The sequence below is a fragment of the Hyla sarda genome, chromosome 9, assembly GCF_029499605.1.
Source record: "Hyla sarda isolate aHylSar1 chromosome 9, aHylSar1.hap1, whole genome shotgun sequence".
Lineage (NCBI taxonomy): Eukaryota > Metazoa > Chordata > Amphibia > Anura > Hylidae > Hyla > Hyla sarda.
In genome coordinates this window covers 4,451,075-4,468,158 of record NC_079197.1, presented here as the reverse complement: position 1 = coordinate 4,468,158, position 17,084 = coordinate 4,451,075, and the positions used below count along the sequence as shown (strand labels likewise).

General features: G+C 43.6%; 1 protein-coding gene across 3 annotated transcripts in view; it reads left to right on the top strand.

Annotated features, from left to right (window-relative positions):
* MED27 (mediator complex subunit 27) overlaps positions 1–17,084 on the top strand; it is a 229,865-nt gene that overhangs the window by 51,457 nt on the left and 161,324 nt on the right. Inside the window, exon 1 of one of the 3 annotated variants that reach the window (XM_056540500.1) lies at positions 10,094–10,285. The exons of the other annotated variants lie outside the window; for them this stretch is intronic. Coding sequence (XP_056396475.1) covers positions 10,109–10,285 — 177 coding nt within the window. The 5' untranslated portion in view covers positions 10,094–10,108. Of the gene's footprint in view, positions 1–10,093; positions 10,286–17,084 lie in introns of those variants that run through there. 3 annotated transcript variants of the gene reach the window in all.

Here is a 17,084-nt window from a genome sequence, read left to right as displayed (position 1 = left end):
TCCAGGTGCCAGATCACTGCTGTGTCTCCTATAGTGGCTGCTCCATGTACAGAGTCTATCCAGAGCAATGTTTCCCAACCAGGGTGCCACCAGCTGTAGCAAAACTACAACTCCCAGCATGCCTGGACAGCCTTCGGCTGTCCGGGCATGCTGGGAGTTGTAGTTTTACCACAGCTGGAGGCACCCTGGTTGGAAAGCACTGATCCAGAGACTGCAGAAAGTTACTAATCCTTGTCACACACAGATGGGAGCGTCCATCAGCCGGCACTGTCCCCGTCTCCTCTTATTCCTGTCTGAATCTGAGATTCAATGATATTTACTAGTCAGCGCACTGATCACCTCACCGCGCGGACATCTGCGTATTTACAGACATCAGCAATTATTTGCATTTCTTATTTCCTTTAGATACTTATAAACTTTGATTTTCTTTAAAGGGGTACTTCGGTGGAGTTTTTAATTTATTTTAAAAAAAATTTTTTCTTTCTATCAGTCGCTGCCAGAAAGTTAAACAGATTTGTAAATTACTTCTATAAAAAAAAAAAAAAAAAAAAAAAAAATCTTAATCCTTCCAGTACTTTTTAGGGGCTGTATACTACAGAGGAAATGCTTTTCTTTTTGGATTTCTCTTCTGTCACGACCACAGTGCTCTCTGCTGACCTCTGCTGTCCATTTTAGGAACTGTACAGAGCAGCATATGTTTGCTATGGGGATTTTCTCCTGCTCTGGACAGTTCCTAAAATGGACAGCAGAGGTCAGCAGAGAGCACTGTGGTCGGGACAGAAGGGAAATCCAAAAAGAAAAGAATTTCCTATGTAGTATTCAGCAGCTGATAAGTACTGGAAGGATTAAGATTTTTTAATACAAGTAATTTACAAATCTGTTTAACTCTCTGGCACCAGTTGATTTAAAAAAACAATAAAAAATAAAAAGTTTTCCACCGGAGTACCCCTTTAACTGTTTTATAGGGAAGCAGCAGCACTACAGCCAGCACCCCTACTGGGCACAATCCAGTGACTGAGCCTCAGATCATCCTCTTGCTGTCCTTATTAGGAAGAATTGAGGGTAGAAAAGAGGGTCACCTGATCAGGACCACTGTAATGGGTTTTTAAAGGGACTCCATGAAAAGAAGCTTTACCACCAATGCATTTCAAAAACACCCACTGATCTTGTTATATACAATACCTTAAGTGAATGGTTCACAAGCGAAGAGCTATGCTGGTGACCCTCAGGGGCGGGACTAGGAAAAGCACTAGTACAAATGCAGTACGTGAATAGACATTGACCTCATTATATTCTATGTCACGCATAGGCAACCTTCAGCACTGCAGATGTTTTGGACTACATCTCCCATGATGCTTTGGCAGCATTTTGGATGAAAGAGCATCATGGTAGATGTAGTCCAAAACATCTGCAGTGTTCTATATCTACACCTGTTCTGTGTACTTCTCCATGAAATGGTTAATGCACTTGTGCTAGTGACCCTCATGGGTGGGGCTATTCATTCTATTGCAAAAACGTTCCTTCCCCCGGGGGGCCGTGCATGCGATCTTGCGCACAACATTTATCATTGAGGTCTATTGGAGTGTGACTGGTGCTCTGTTGCCTATGGAGCGGTTCTCTCAAGTCTTTGGGTCCAGGGCGATGATTTCCTTCTCGTCTTCCTTTGTCCTTGTTGTTCCTTCCCCCGGGGGGGCGGGCGGTTCCTTCCCCGTGGGCCGGGCATGCGATCTTGCGCACAACATTTATTATTGAGGTCTATTGGAGTGTGACTGGTGCTCTGTTGCCTATGGAGCGGTTCTCTCAAGTCTTTGGGTTCAGGGCGATGATTTCCTTCTCGTCTTCCTTTGTCCTTGTTGTCTTGTAAACCTTCAATGTATCAAGTCTTACGTTGTTTCACAGTATTAGTCACCCAGGTCCTCTGTGGTTTTTTTATAGCCTAAAGTCCTAGAACATATTTTCCTTTTTAACCTTTTGGTTCCCAGTCATTTGTTTTCATCCCCGCATCCATGTTGAGGACCACTTAGAGCTGAAGTCTTAAATAATCTATTGGGATTTCAGATCCTTATTCACAGTAAAAGCGATTAATTCACCGGTGACCTTAGGATCAGCAGTAACCTGACCCAGAAGCGTCTGCAGCCGTCACATCACGGGGTCCCCGGGGAGCCCGGAGTGGATTCTTCTGCACAATGTGCTGTGTCAGCCCCCGAGCCCCGGGTGGTGGGAACCTCAGCACCGAATGCGTGAAGACGCCATTATTTATTTACCAGACAGCCCGAGCGGATTGTGACAAGCGGAAGATACTGTCACCGAATCCTGAAAATAACTCAGCAGAAGCCTCAGTCACCAGGAGGGGCCAATGATCGGATTGGGGGTTCGTGTTTTCTTTTCAGGGGCAGAAAGCTGTAAATTTAAGATCAATTATTTGATTTTCTGAGAAAATTTCCCATGGAAAAAATAAAAAGCTTTTACTAACAAGGACACAAAAGAATCTGTGAGAATTCTGTCACCGAACCCCAGACAATGCAAACATTCATGGAGGAGGAGGAAAATACCAGATGGTTAAAATGGGGAATTATATATAAACAGTCATTATGTACCTTACATCACCGATCCTGTATTATACTCCAGAGCTGTACTCACTATTCTGCTGGTGAGGTCACTGTGTACATACATTACATTACTTATCCTATACTGATCCTGAGTTATATCCTGTATTATACCCCAGAGCTGTACTCACTATTCTGCTGGTGGGGTCACTGTGTACATACATTACATTACTTATCCTGCACTGATCCTGAGTTATATCCTGTATTATACTCCAGAGCTGTACTCACTATTCTGCTGGTGAGGTCACTGTGTGCATACATTACATTACTTATCCTGTACTGATCCTGAGTTATATCCTGTATTATACTCCAGAGCTGCACTCACTATTCTGCTGGTGAGGTCACTGTGTACATACATTACATTACTTATCCTGCACTGATCCTGAGTTATATCCTGTATTATACCCCAGAGCTGTACTCACTATTCTGCTGGTGGGGTCACTGTGTACATACATTACATTACTTATCCTGCACTGATCCTGAGTTATATCCTGTATTATACTCCAGAGCTGTACTCACTATTCTGCTGGTGAGGTCACTGTGTGCATACATTACATTACTTATCCTGTACTGATCCTGAGTTATATCTTGTATTATACTCCAGAGCTGTACTCACTATTCTGCTGGTGAGATCACTGTGTACATACATTACATTACTTATCCTGTACTGATCCTGATTTATATCCTGTATTATACTCCAGAGCTGCACTCACTATTCTGCTGGTGAGGTTACTGTGTATATACATTACATTACTTATCCTGCACTTATCCTGAGTTATATCCTGTATTATACTCCAGAGCTGTACTCACTATTCTGCTGGTGAGATCACTGTGTACATACATTACATTACTTATCCTGTACTGATCCTGAGTTATATCCTGTATTATACTCCAGAGCTGTACTCACTATTCTGCTGGTGAGGTCACTGTGTACATTACATTACATTACTTATCCTGTACTGATCCTGAGTTACATCCTGTATTATACTCCAGAGCTGTACTTACTATTCTGCTGGTGAGGTCACTGTGTACATACATTACATTACTTATCCTGTACTGATCCTGAGTTATATCCTGGATTATACCCCAGAGCTGTACTCACTATTCTGCTGGTGAGGTCACTGTGTACATACATTACATTACTTATCCTGTACTGATCCTCAGTTATATCCTGTATTATACTCCAGAGCTGTACTCACTATTCTGCTGGTGAGGTCACTGTGTACATACATTACATTACTTATCCTGTACTGATCCTGAGTTATATCCTAATATGAGTAATGTGCACCTGAAATGCGTCTCTTATGCTTAACTATTTTTTACAGTTTTGTGATGGGCATGACACCACACTGGACTCTTCATCATAAGTTTAAAAAATACTTTTCTATTTGTAGTCTTGCAACAACTGCAGGCACACTGGTCTGGAAGCACACTTTTTAGAATTTTTTTCCATCAAAAAATTGTAAGATACCGAGAATAGTGGAGCAGAAATGACACGTTTCAGGTGCACGTAGAGCCCTTACTCGTACTTAGTAAGCTCCCTTTCCCAATATGGGTAATGTGCACCTAAAATGTGTTACTTCTGCGTTATGCTGTGCTGTGATAGGCTAGGCAACTAAGGGAGAAAGTAACTGTGTGTGTGTGTGCTACTGACAAACAGCTTTAGGTATAGATTTAGGCAAGACTCTATCTTGCAATTTTATGATGGATGAAGCATCTAAAACAGTTTTTCCCAACCAGTGTGCCTCCAGCTGTTGCAAGCCCACAACTCTTTGCATGACCGGACAGCCGTTGGCTGTCCGGGCATGCTAAGAGTTGTGGTCTTGCATCATAAAATTGCAAGATACATTCTTGCCTAAATCTATACCTAAAGCTGTTTGTCAGTAGCACACTCACAGTTACTTTCTCCCTTAGTTGCCTAGCACAGCACAGCGCAACACAACTTTCTACTATGACATTTGAAATATTACCTGCACGACACCACGCTGGACTCTAGTTTATCACCAAACTTTTTGTTAGTACTTTTTGTGCATGAACTATGACATGATCTCTGCAGATGGACGACACCTGAAGGGCATGAAATGCGTTGGTGCACTTCTTAGAGCCGTCAGCCAAGTTGCTGCACTGCCTGTACTGTTAAATTTTTAGTGCAGATCTGGCAGGATCGGTGGAGTAATAATTACCGCTGATCATTTTGGCGGCCCCACCGCAGACAGCGCAGGTCTATCGATCGGCATGTTTAGCCCCTGAAGATGAAAGAGTTCGGGGAAGCGTCGGATGGACGTTCGGTATTTACAGTTATCGTCACAATCTCTTGTACTCATCCATGTGGTATCTCTCCTTCTTTCATCACGGAGTAAGTGTTCTCAGCTATTGACACCCCCCCCCCCCCCGTCTCCCTCCGACGGCGCGGCGGTCTCCTCTGCAGAGCCGTCTCACTGCCTCAGCCCCGCGCTCGGTTATGTTAACAACAGATGGCATAGCTTCGAATTAAAACAATTTACCAGGAGATTCCAGCAGTTGCCGACATGAAACACCCTTTAAAAGATGCTTAAAAAAAGGCAAAACTCATTATCAAGAGTCTTTAGGCAAAGTAGGTATTTAATCTCCGCCAGTCATTTACATTTAGGAGGCGGCGGCGGTCCTTAGATTGGCTTCGTGCACATTGCAGGTTCTCACTCGCTTCCTTATGCACATTCTGAGTTTTTGCGCTCATTATTGATGGGCGCCACCATTAACTGTTTATTGCCTGGTGCACATTGCCATATTGAAGGTTGATTGTGCGAACTGAGTTTTTTTCTTAGCTATTTTATGGCCTTAATTCCACAAGGTCCGACTGTTGGAAAAGTCCCATCATGTCCTTATATTTGTGAACTGCGTGTTATGGATTCTGTATCAGCTTGCCTAATGACCTACAACAATGGCCCTCCTGTAAGAAGCGACTACAACTCTCAGCATGCATGTGTTTTGGGAGGTTTATAGAATAGACATCCACAGGTGTATGGACCCTTTTAAAGGGCAACTCTGGTACTTAGCTACCTTTAGATAAGGGATAAGTTGTCTGATCACAGGGACCCCCGCAACCTCCTGCCCAGCACCCCAGCTCATCTCGTGCACGATGGTCGACGCATCCCCTCTCCCCCCCCCCCCCCCCCCCCCCCCCATGCATCTCTATGGGAGAGCCAGAGATACACGAGAACAGCTCTTTGGCTCTCCCATAAAGTTGCATGGAGGGGACATGTCAACCACCGCTCCATGCATGAGGAGAGCCGGAGGGGTCATGGCACTAAATTTCTTTTAAGTGCCTTTAAATGGTCCAGATGGGGGGAAGGGAGGTATAATGAAGCGACATGGGAGTTTAATGAAGAGACAGGGGTGTAATTTAGAGATATGGGAGCGTAAGTAAGAGACATGGGAGTGTAATGAAGATAGCTGGGGTGTAATGAAGATAGGTGGGGTGTAATGAAGATAGGTGGGGTGTAATGAAGATAGGTGGGGTATAATGAAGAGAACTGGGGGTATAATAAAGAAAGCCCCCTCTCAAAGTCTGTCAACTGAGCAAAATGTATCTTTCTACGTTGTTCTGGGTCCAATCATACCCACTTTTTAATCCCAATTAGTTGGATATTTCTAAAATCCCTATTTGCAAAAACTAGAATTATTTCATTGTACAGATTACAGGGCTGCTGGAGAGTGTATAATATATAAGGCGTGAGTGCGGCCTCAGGTGAACGATGTCTCTTCTGCGCGCTGTATATAACTTTCTGCCCCCCGGGCCCAGTATCCCCCTTTACTTCTCCCTTTGATGTCGTCCTCCACCCCGACGGCCTCGCCGCCCTCCTCGGAGGCTCTTCCGGAGCTCATCAATAATGGAGCTTGGTATTTTCCCGGTTGCGTTGTGTGTACACAGCACAAGTTTGTAGGAGAAGCTTCCGAGGGTCCGGCGAAAGGCGACGTTTACGGGTAATTAGGCTCCTGCCATTTGCTGGAGATTACTCCGCGGCGTCCATCGCACGACTTAGCTGATGCATGAGAAAACAAAGCGCCATCAATCATCCCCCAATAATGCTGCTCAATTAGGGATCGTTTCCTCACTAATAAATCACTGCCGCATGATGCCGGGCCGGGGCGCGAATGGCGGTGTTTGGTGGGGGACGTGTAGCTTCTAAATGCTAAGTGAATATATCTGGTAGAACGATACACTGTGTATCCGATCCCTTATAGGGGCGTCCATCTTATTGGGGTGGGGGCTTCCTAGTGTTACATCTATAATATTTCATCATTGTGTAATAAAGAATTCTACCAATTTTCTGATAGGATTGGTGTTTCAGTTCTTAATATTTTTGAAAATCTCTGCTTGCTGTCAGTGAATAGGAACATTCTGAAAACCTGTGCATTGCCGACCCACAAAACTGTTGTTAGGTAGTGGTCCAAGTGTTAAGACCACCTCCCACCTTCCCACTGCTAGAGATGGCAACTTAAGCTGTGACGTGGGTCATGTGTCCCAAGATGGTGGTCTCGCACCGCTGTATTACAGACAGTGAATAAAAGTGGGGTCTCGTTCCAATCCACTAATGATGTTATGACCCCACTCAATCCTGTGACATTGCGATTGTTGGCTGCACACTGTTTTGTAGTCAGTCGCCATATTGTTCTAGTCTAAGTGGCAGAAGACTTTCTGACATCCTCCTGGGATGAAGCAGGGGGCGCTTTCTGAGAGCTTAAACTCCGTAGGTCCCAGGAGAGACAAAACAATTGATCAATTCCACAATGACTGTTTACATATACCGTTTGCAATGTTTTTTTCCATGTCGTCATACAGCACCACAGCATTTGTTCTTGTGCTGCCTTAGGACTTGTGGAAACTGCCGTATGACGATAAGAAAAGTTCAAATGTGTGTGTATGTATATATATATATATATATATATATATATATATATACCAAAACTTCTTCATTCGATGAGTCCTAAGGCAGGACAGTATTTGTTCCTTTTCTGCCTTTGGACTCAAGGAAAGAAGAAATATGGTAAGTAAACTCGAACTTTCCAGATCATCCCACGGCAGCACAGGAATACCGTAAATAAATTCTGTGCTGCCGTATGACAATATGGAAAGTTCAAATGTACATACCAAAATTTCTTCTTTCCATGAGTCCTAAGGCAGCACAGGAACAAATACTGTCCTGCCTTAGTCATGGAAAGAAGAAGTTTTGGTATATACATTTGAACTTTCCTTATTGTCATATGGCAGCACAGCTTTTATTTATGTGCTGCCTTCGGACTTATGGAAAGAAGACATTTTGGTAAGTAATTTTAAACTTTTCATATCGTTCTATGGCAGCACAGGAACAAATACTGCGCTGCCTTAGGACAGATGGAAAGAAGTTTTGGTATGTACATTTGAACTTTCCATATTGTCATAGGCAGCACAGGAATGATAGGATGATATGGAAAGTTAAAATGTACATACCAAAACTTCATCTTTTCTTGAGTCCAAAGGCAGAACAGGAACAAATGCTGTGCTGCCCTCATGGAAGGAAGTAATTACCATAAGTAAATTTGAACTATACTTTTTCTTATTCATACATACATACATTTAAAGGGGTACTCCCGCGGAAAACTTTTTTCTTTTAAATCAACTGGTGCCAGAAAGTTAAACAGATTTGTAAATTACTTCTATTAAAAATTATTAATCCTTCCAGTACTTATTAGCTGCTGAATACTACAGAGGAAATGGTTTTCTTTTTGGAACACAGAGCTCTCTGCTGACATCACGAGCACAGTGCTCTCTGCTGACATCTCTGTCCATTTTAGGAACTGTCCAGAGCAGCATATGTTAACTATGGGGGTTTTTCTCCTACTCTGGACAGTTCCTAAAATGGACAGAGGTGTCAGCAGAGAGCTCTGTGTTCCAAAAAGAAAAGAATTTCCTCTGCTGTATTCAGCAGCTAATAAGTACTGGACTGATTAAGATTTTTAAATGGAAGTAATTTACAAATCTGTTTAACTTTCTGGCACCAGTTGATTAAAAAAAATAGTTTTTCCACGGGAGTACCCCTTTAATCTTTTAATGGCAATTAAAGGGGAAAAAAAATCATGAAAAACTACTAGGAAAAGGATAAGGTTTTGTGTACTTATTTTTTGACAATTCCGATCATGTCAAGTGTATTAGGCGGTTTCTCCGTTTTTTTTTATTTTTTTTATTTTTTTAACCACCATATCAACCCCCAAATTGGGGCCATAAATGGGGAGCGACACGGTTCCTCCATTGTGATACTGGAGCCCTTTTTGCAGTAACCTGCACGTGTATGATTGACAAGTGTTCCCCAACCATAAGAAACAACAACTCTGCTCTTAGGGCATGATGGGAGTTGTAGTTTTGCAACACACTTGCGTAAAACTGATAAAGGGCATGCAACCGAATATGGCAGATGAAGATACACAAGGTTTTTAGGAACTGTCAGGGCATGATGGGAGTTGTAGTGTGCAGCATCTGGAGAGTGAGAAGTTAGACCAGTGTGCCTTCAGCTGTTGCAAAACTACAACTCCCAGCATGTTGGGAGTTGTAGTTTTGCAATATATTAGGATCAATTACCCTAATTTTTACCCTAATGTGATGTTTCCCAACCAGTGTGCCTCCAGCTGTTGCAAAACTACAACTCCCAGCATGCCCGGACAGCCAAAGGCTGTCCGGGCATGCTGGGAGTGGTAGTTTTGCAACAGCTGGCGGCTCACTGATTGGGAAATTCTGGGACTGACTGGAATTGGTGGGCATGATGGGAGCTGTAGAGCATTATCTGGAGTGGTATAAATTGTGCTGAGGGGCATGATGGGAGTCATAGTTGTTCATTATCTGAAGTGTTATAAGTAAGACTGATTGGAATTGATGGGCATGGTGGGATTTGTAGTTGTCCAACTCCTGGAGAGCCACACGTTGAGGAACACTAATAAACTAAAGATGACCGCATAAGGTTTGGGGACTTTTAGGTCATGATGGGAGTTGTAGTTTGGCAACATCTGGAGAGTTATACATTTGAATGAGCTCCGCCATTGTTCAGGGTATTGATTTGCAATGCACTGGCTGCTGAGAGTTGTAGTCCTTTTCTGGATAGCATTAAAGTGGCTATCCAGAATAAGAAAAAACAGCGCCACTCTTGTCTTCAGGTTGTACGCGGTGTTGCAGTTCAGTTTCATTGACGTGAATGAAACCAAGTTGTAATACCACACTAAACCTGAGAACAGGGGTGGCACTGTTTTTCTTTAGCGCCATAGGACTCTGAGCTCCCTTTCCAAGAGCGTTCCATGTGGTGCATGAAGCCTCAGTCTTCCATATGCCGCCTGTCTATGCCCATTAGCGCCCGTTAAACGCCTGTGTTGTGAAGGTCTTCACCGTTTACCCAGTCGATAACTCGGTGTCGGAAGGCGCAGTCCTCATTACGTCGCGCGGTACGTTTACCCCTCGATGGCCGGAGCCGAGTCGCTCCCTCTGCACCCGTTCCCAGATGTCGCCCTTAGTCGTAGGTGTAACGATCCCAGCAGATACCCAGCGCCCGCCTCTGCCAGCTATTTATTGTGGATGGGACTCCTGGCTATCGGGAAGCTTTGGCGCGCGCTCTCTCCGTTGGCACCCGTTCAGCTCCAGCATAGTTTTGCACCTCGCCCACAGCATCCACCTCCGGGTAACCAGACACAACCAGCAGAGAAATGTTCTCCGTTATTTCCCAAACCCGGGAGCGCTCGCAAATTAATTGAGGCGTAGGAGGGAACGCATCTGCTATTGTGTCAGCCCCGAGCCGCGCTGCCCGTGATTGCAAATACAGTGACCTAAGTGTTACTATGTGAAGGAGAGGTGGGCGGGGCCTCGCTGGCGTGACATCATTTGTATGTACCCGGGCAGTGACCACGGGAAACCATTGGGGAAACCTTTAATAGAATACACTCTGTGTGTGTGTCCTAACCAGGTTGCCTCCAGCACCTTTCAGCTCTATCTGTATACTGCTGCTATCTCCATAGGATCAGGATATTTAATAGTTAATCACCTCCCCTCCAGGTCTATCTGTATACTTCTGCTATCTCTATGGATCAGGATATATAGTTGTTACACCCCCCTCCTCCAGCTCTATCTGTATACTGCTGCTATCTCTACGGGATCAGGATATATAATAGTTATACACCTCCCCTCCAGCTCTATCTGTATACTGCTGCTATCTCTGTATATGATCAGGATATATAATAGTTATACATCTCCCTTCCAGCTCTATCTGTATACTGCTACTATCTCTATGGAATCAGGATATATAGTAGTTATACACCTCCCCTCCAGCTCTATCTGTATACTGCTGCTATCTCTATATAGGATCAGGATATATAGCAGTTATACACCTCCCTTCCAGCTCTATCTGTATACTGCTGTTATTTCTATGGGATCAGGATATATAGTAGTTATACACCTCCCCTCCAGCTCTATCTGTATACTGCTGCTATCTCTATATAGGATCAGGATATATAGCAGTTATACACCTCCCTTCCAGCTCTATCTGTATACTGCTGCTATCTCTATATAGGATCAGGATATATAGCAGTTATACACCTCCCTTCCAGCTCTATCTGTATACTGCTGTTATTTCTATGGGATCAGGATATATAGTAGTTATACACCTCCCCTCCAGCTCTATCTGTATACTGCTGCTATCTCCATAGGATCAGGATATTTAATAGTTAATCACCTCCCCTCCAGGTCTATCTGTATACTTCTGCTATCTCTATGGATCAGGATATATAGTTGTTATACCCCCCTCCTCCAGCTCTATCTGTATACTGCTGCTATCTCTACGGGATCAGGATATGTAATAGTTGTACACCTCCCCTCCAGCTCTATATGTATACTGCTGCTATCTCTGTATATGATCAGGATATATAATAGTTATACATCTCCCCTCCAGCTCTATCTGTATACTGCTGCTATCTCTATGGGATCAGGATATATAGTAGTTATACACCTCCCCTCCAGCTCTATCTGTATACTGCTGCGATCTCTATATAGGATCAGGATATATAGTAGTTATACACCTCCCTTCCAGCTCTATCTGTATACTGCTGCTATCTCTATGGGATCAGTGTGTATATATAGTAGTTATACACCTCCCCTCCAGCTCTATCTGTATACTGCTGCTATCTCTATGGGATCAGTGTGTATATATAGTAGTTATACACCTCCCCTCCAGCTCTATCTGTATACTTCTGTTATTTCTATGGGATCAGGATATATAGTAGTTATACCTCCCTCCATCTCCATCTGTATACTGCTGTTATTTCTATGGGATCAGGATATATAGTAGTTATATACCTCCCCTCCAGCTCAATCTGTATACTGCTGCTATTTCTATAGGATCAGGATATATAGTAGTTATACACCTCCCCTCCAGCTCAATCTGTATACTGCTGGTATCTCTATGGGATCAGGATATATAGTAGTTATACAACTCCCCTCCAGCTCTATCTGTATACTGCTGATATCTCTATGGGATCAGGATATATAGTAGTTATACAGAAAAATGGACATAGTGTGAACTGCGCCAGCCTAATTAGATGACCAGGTGCAGTGATCGGACTCCACCCTTCTCTTTGCAAAGCCAGAAGTTTCATGGAATATGTAGGCAGCATTAGGAAGTCATTTCAGTGCTGTAATAGGAATCATTATGGCTGAAAAGTCCTTGCCTGCCACATCAGCTAAAACAGGCCAGCACAAGGTATACACAAGAACCTATAACATTTTATGCTGCACTATATAAGCATTGAAGTTTTGCCGTTTTGGATCTTTGGGTTCCTGACCAGAGTATCTCCAACTGTTGCAAAACTACAACTCCCAGCATGCCCAGAGAGCCAGTGGCTTTATACCTGTGGCTCTTCAGCTGTTGCAAAACTACAACTCCCAACATACCCGGACAGCCAGCGGCTGTCCGGGCATGCTGGTAGTTATAGTTTTGCAACAGCTGTAGGCACCCTGGTTTCCTGACTGTGGCACGGACTAGGATTGCGTCTTGTCGTGTTTGTCGCTCGCCATGTCTCCGATGTAATTATTGCCTTAACTCCATATATAATGTTAGATAAAAATCAACACTAATGATTGGGCGCGGGGACACGATCCGGCATCCAGGTTTCCATGGAGATGTTTGTACAGTAACGCCGTAATGATGTTTTACTTGTTGGTAATCGTCGTGTCTGCACTGATGAAGGGTCACACTGTGTGATAACATTACTCATCATTACACCCGCTCCTTTTTGTGAAATATTTTTTTTAATTACTAATTTTTTTATGATTTTTTTTTTCCCCCTGTGATATTTGACTACATCAGTGAAAGAGTGTCCTCAGCTCTTCATATCTGTGGGTTTAGTGTTTACATTTATTTATTATTTAACTCTTTATAATGATCCTGATTTATAATCCAATGTTATACCCCAGAGCTGTACTCACTATTCTGCTGGTGGGGTCACTGTGTACATACATTACATTACTTATCCTGTACTGATCCTGAGTTATATCCTGTATTCTACTCCAGAGCTGTATTCACTATTCTGCTGGTGAGGTCACTGTGTACATACATTACATTAATTATCCTGTACTGATCCTGAGTTATATCCTGTATTATACTCCAGAGCTGTACTCACTATTCTGCTGGTGAGATCACTGTGTACATACATTACATTACTTATCCTGTACTGATCCTGAGTTATATCCTGTATTATACTCCAGAGCTGTACTCACTATTCTGCTGGTGAGGTCACTGTGTACATACATTACATTACTTATCCTGTACTGATCCTGAGTTATATCCTGGACTATACTCCAGAGCTGTACTCACTATTCTGCTGGTGAGGTCACTGTGTATATACATTATTTATCCTGTACTGATCCTGAGTTATATCCTGTATTATACTCAAGAGCTGCACTCACTATTCTGCTGGTGAGGTTACTGTGTACATACATTACATTACTTATCCTGTACTGATCCTGAGTTATATCCTGTATTATACTCCAGAGCTGCACTCACTATTCTGCTGGTGAGGTCACTGTGTACATACATTACATTACTTATCCTGTACTGATCCTGAGTTATATCCTGTATTATACTCCAGAGCTGTACTCACTATTCTGCTGGTGAGGTCACTGTGTACATACATTATATTACTTATCCTGTACTGATCCTGAGTTATATCCTGTATTATACTCCAGAGCTGTACTCACTATTCTGCTGGTGGGATCACTGTGTACATACATTACATTACTTATCCTGTACTGATCCTAATTTATATCCTGTATTATACTCCAGAGCTGCACTCACTATTCTGCTGGTGAGGTCACTGTACATACATTACATTACTTATCCTGTACTGATCCTGAGTTATATCCTGTATTATACTCCAGAGCTGTACTCACTATTCTGCTGGTGAGGTCACTGTGTATATACATTACTTATCCTGTACTGATCCTGAGTTATATCCTGTATTATACTCCAGAGCTGCATTCACTATTCTGCTGGTGAGGCCACTGTGTACATACATTACCTATCCATTACATACATTGTATTCTGTAGTTTTAGCTCTATTTCTATGAATCCTCCGTGTTCTTTCCGGTCACCTTTCCTGCAGTCTGTTGTGCTGTACACCGCTGTGATGAGAGGTATATACCGTTGCTCTTCTCTGTTTATACTTTGTCTCTCCTGGGATGTGGGCGGATGAACGCGGCCCATGGTCTCTGTGCCCGGAGTCTCCAGGGACTCTGCATGGCGCAGGGTAATCCCTGCTGGTCTATTTTCCTCCTACAGATAAGTGGATACAGGAGATGTGGTTAGTGAAAATATTGTAGCTGTTTATGTCCAGTTGTGACCTTAAATTTTGTGACTGACAGTCGGTTTGATTTGGATTTACATTTTGCTCTTTGTGTTTCTCTGGTCACTGAATATGATTAGAAACATTTTGTAAGTTTTTACACTTTTAATGACTTCCTCCTCCTTCTTCTTCCTCCTCCTTCTTCTTCCTCCTTCTTCCTCCTCCTCCTTCTTCTTCCTCCTTCTTCTTCCTTCTTCTTCTTCCTTCTTCTTCCTCTTCTCCTTCTCCTTCTTCTCCTTCTTTTTCCTCCTCCTTCTTCTTCCTCCTCCTTCTTCTTCCTCCTCCTTCTTCTTCCTCCTCCTTCTTCCTCCTCCTCCTTCTTCCTCCTCCTCCTCCTTCTTCTTCCTCCTCCTCCTTCTTCTTCCTCCTCCTCCTTCTTCTTCCTCCTCCTTCTTCTTCCTCCTCCTCCTTCTTACTCCTCCTTCTTCTCCTTCTTCTTCTTCCTCCTCCTTCTTCCTCCTTCTTCCTCCTCCTTCTTCCTCCTCCTTCTTCCTCCTCCTCCTCCTTCCTCCTCCTCCTTCTTCCTCCTCCTTCTTCCTCCTTCTTCCTCTTCCTCTTCCTCTTCTCCTTCTTCTTCCTTCTTCTTCCTTCTTCTTCCTTATTCCTCCTTATTCCTCCTTATTCCACCTTCTTCTTCCTTATTCCTCCTTCTTCCTCCTTCTTCTTCCTCCTTTTTCTTCCTCCTCCTTCTTCTTCTTCCTCCATCTTCCTCCTCCTTCCTCCTCCTTCCTCCTCCTCCGTCTTCCTCCCCCTTCTCCTTCCTCCTTCCTCCTCCTTCTTCTTCTCCTTCTCCTCCTTCTCCTTCTCCTCCTTCTCCTCCTTCTTCATCTTCTTCCTCTTCTTCCTCTTCTTCTTCCTACTTTTTCTTCTTCCTTCTTTCTCCTTCTTTCTCCTTCTTCCTTCCTCCTCCTTCCTTCCTCCTCCTTCTTCCTTTGTCCTCCTCCGCCGCCTTCTACTTCCTCCTTCCTTCTTCCTTGTACTTCCTCCTCTCCCTCCCTCCTCCTTCTTCCTTTTCCTCCTCCTCCCTCTTCCTCTTCCACCTCCTTCCTCCTCCTTTTTCCTCTTCCTCCTCCTTCCTCCTCCTTTTTCCTCTTCCTCCTCCTTCTTCCTATTCCTACTACTTCTTCCTATTCCTACTCCTTCTTCCTATTCCTCTTCCTCCTCCTTCTTCCTCCTCATCTCCCTCCCTCCTCCTCCTCCCTCCTCCTTCTTCTTCCTCCTCTTCCCCCCCCCCCCTCCCTCCCTACCTCCCTCCAGTTTTGCAGTAGCTGGAGATACACAGGTTGGGTAATGCTGATATGATTTTTACAGGGGTCTATTAGGGAATGATGGGAGTTGTAGTTTTGTAATAGCTTAAAGAGTACCTGTCATCAAACCATATTTTGTAAAGTAACTCAGATTATATTCCATAACCACACCTAACATCCCTCCCGCCCTACATCACAGAAAGCCTGCGATTGCTGTGCCTCACATGCCCCGCACACACTTCCGGAGTTTGGACTTTTGCATGTCCGGGTGGAGACCCAACTAACTATTTGACTTGCGCAGGGAACAGAACAGAGCCACCTAGTGGCTGTTTTTTCAATCACCTTAAAAACATATAAAGGTTGAGAATTTTAACAGCAAGTAAATAGCAAAGTGTCTTATAATAACATAACAATATATTAAAAGTTTAGTTTGGTGACAGGTACTATTTAATAGCAGCAGGTTGGGTAATGCTGATACAATGTGTACAGGGGTCTATTAGGGAATTATGGGAGTTGTAGTTTTGTAATGGCTTAAATGGGCACTGTCCGATACAAAAACATTTGATATGTTGTAAAGCATGTATAACCAATAGGTTTTGCAATTGCTTTCATTAGAAAATTTTCAGTATTTCATACAAAACAATACAGTCAAACAACTGCCCCCCTGCCTGCTTGGAGACATACTAGTCCTGCTGTGTCCATGCATCATCACCTATGTCATGGACACACTTCCTTGATTGACAGCTGTGACCGCAGGGCTCCTCCCATTGTCATTTTGTGTCCCGCTACTGTCAGTGAGGACATGCTGGGAGTTGTAGTTTTGCTAATGTTAGGGGAGATGTGAGCAGACAGCATACTGAGGGAGGGGGCGGAGACCTGCACAGTGAGGCCACGCCCCCTCCCTTTGAGAGGAATTCAGACTAGTGAGCTAAATTAAAAGTGTAATAAAAAAAATAAATAAAGCTGCGAGACACATAGAAATTACATGTACATGGTCAGGATTAGGTTCTGAGGGATAGATTAAAAGAAATGTTTTTGTGTTGGATCTGACGGGTGCGATTTAATAACAGGTTGGGTAATGCTGATACGATGTGTACAGGGGTCTATTAGGGGATGATGGGAGTTGTTACAATGATGGAGTTCTTGTCTCCTCCATTCTTCCTCAGTAATCCTTGTTGTCAGGGCTGTGCTGTGAGCTTATTACCGTCACGTCTCCTCGTTGCGCTGCCCTTTACATCCTCGCCCGCCTGCTCGGGTCACCCTGCTCTGTCTTGTGCCCTGTGTCCAATACACCTTCTGCAAGTGGTTTTGAAATGCCAATCCATGATGCATGCGCCTCTCT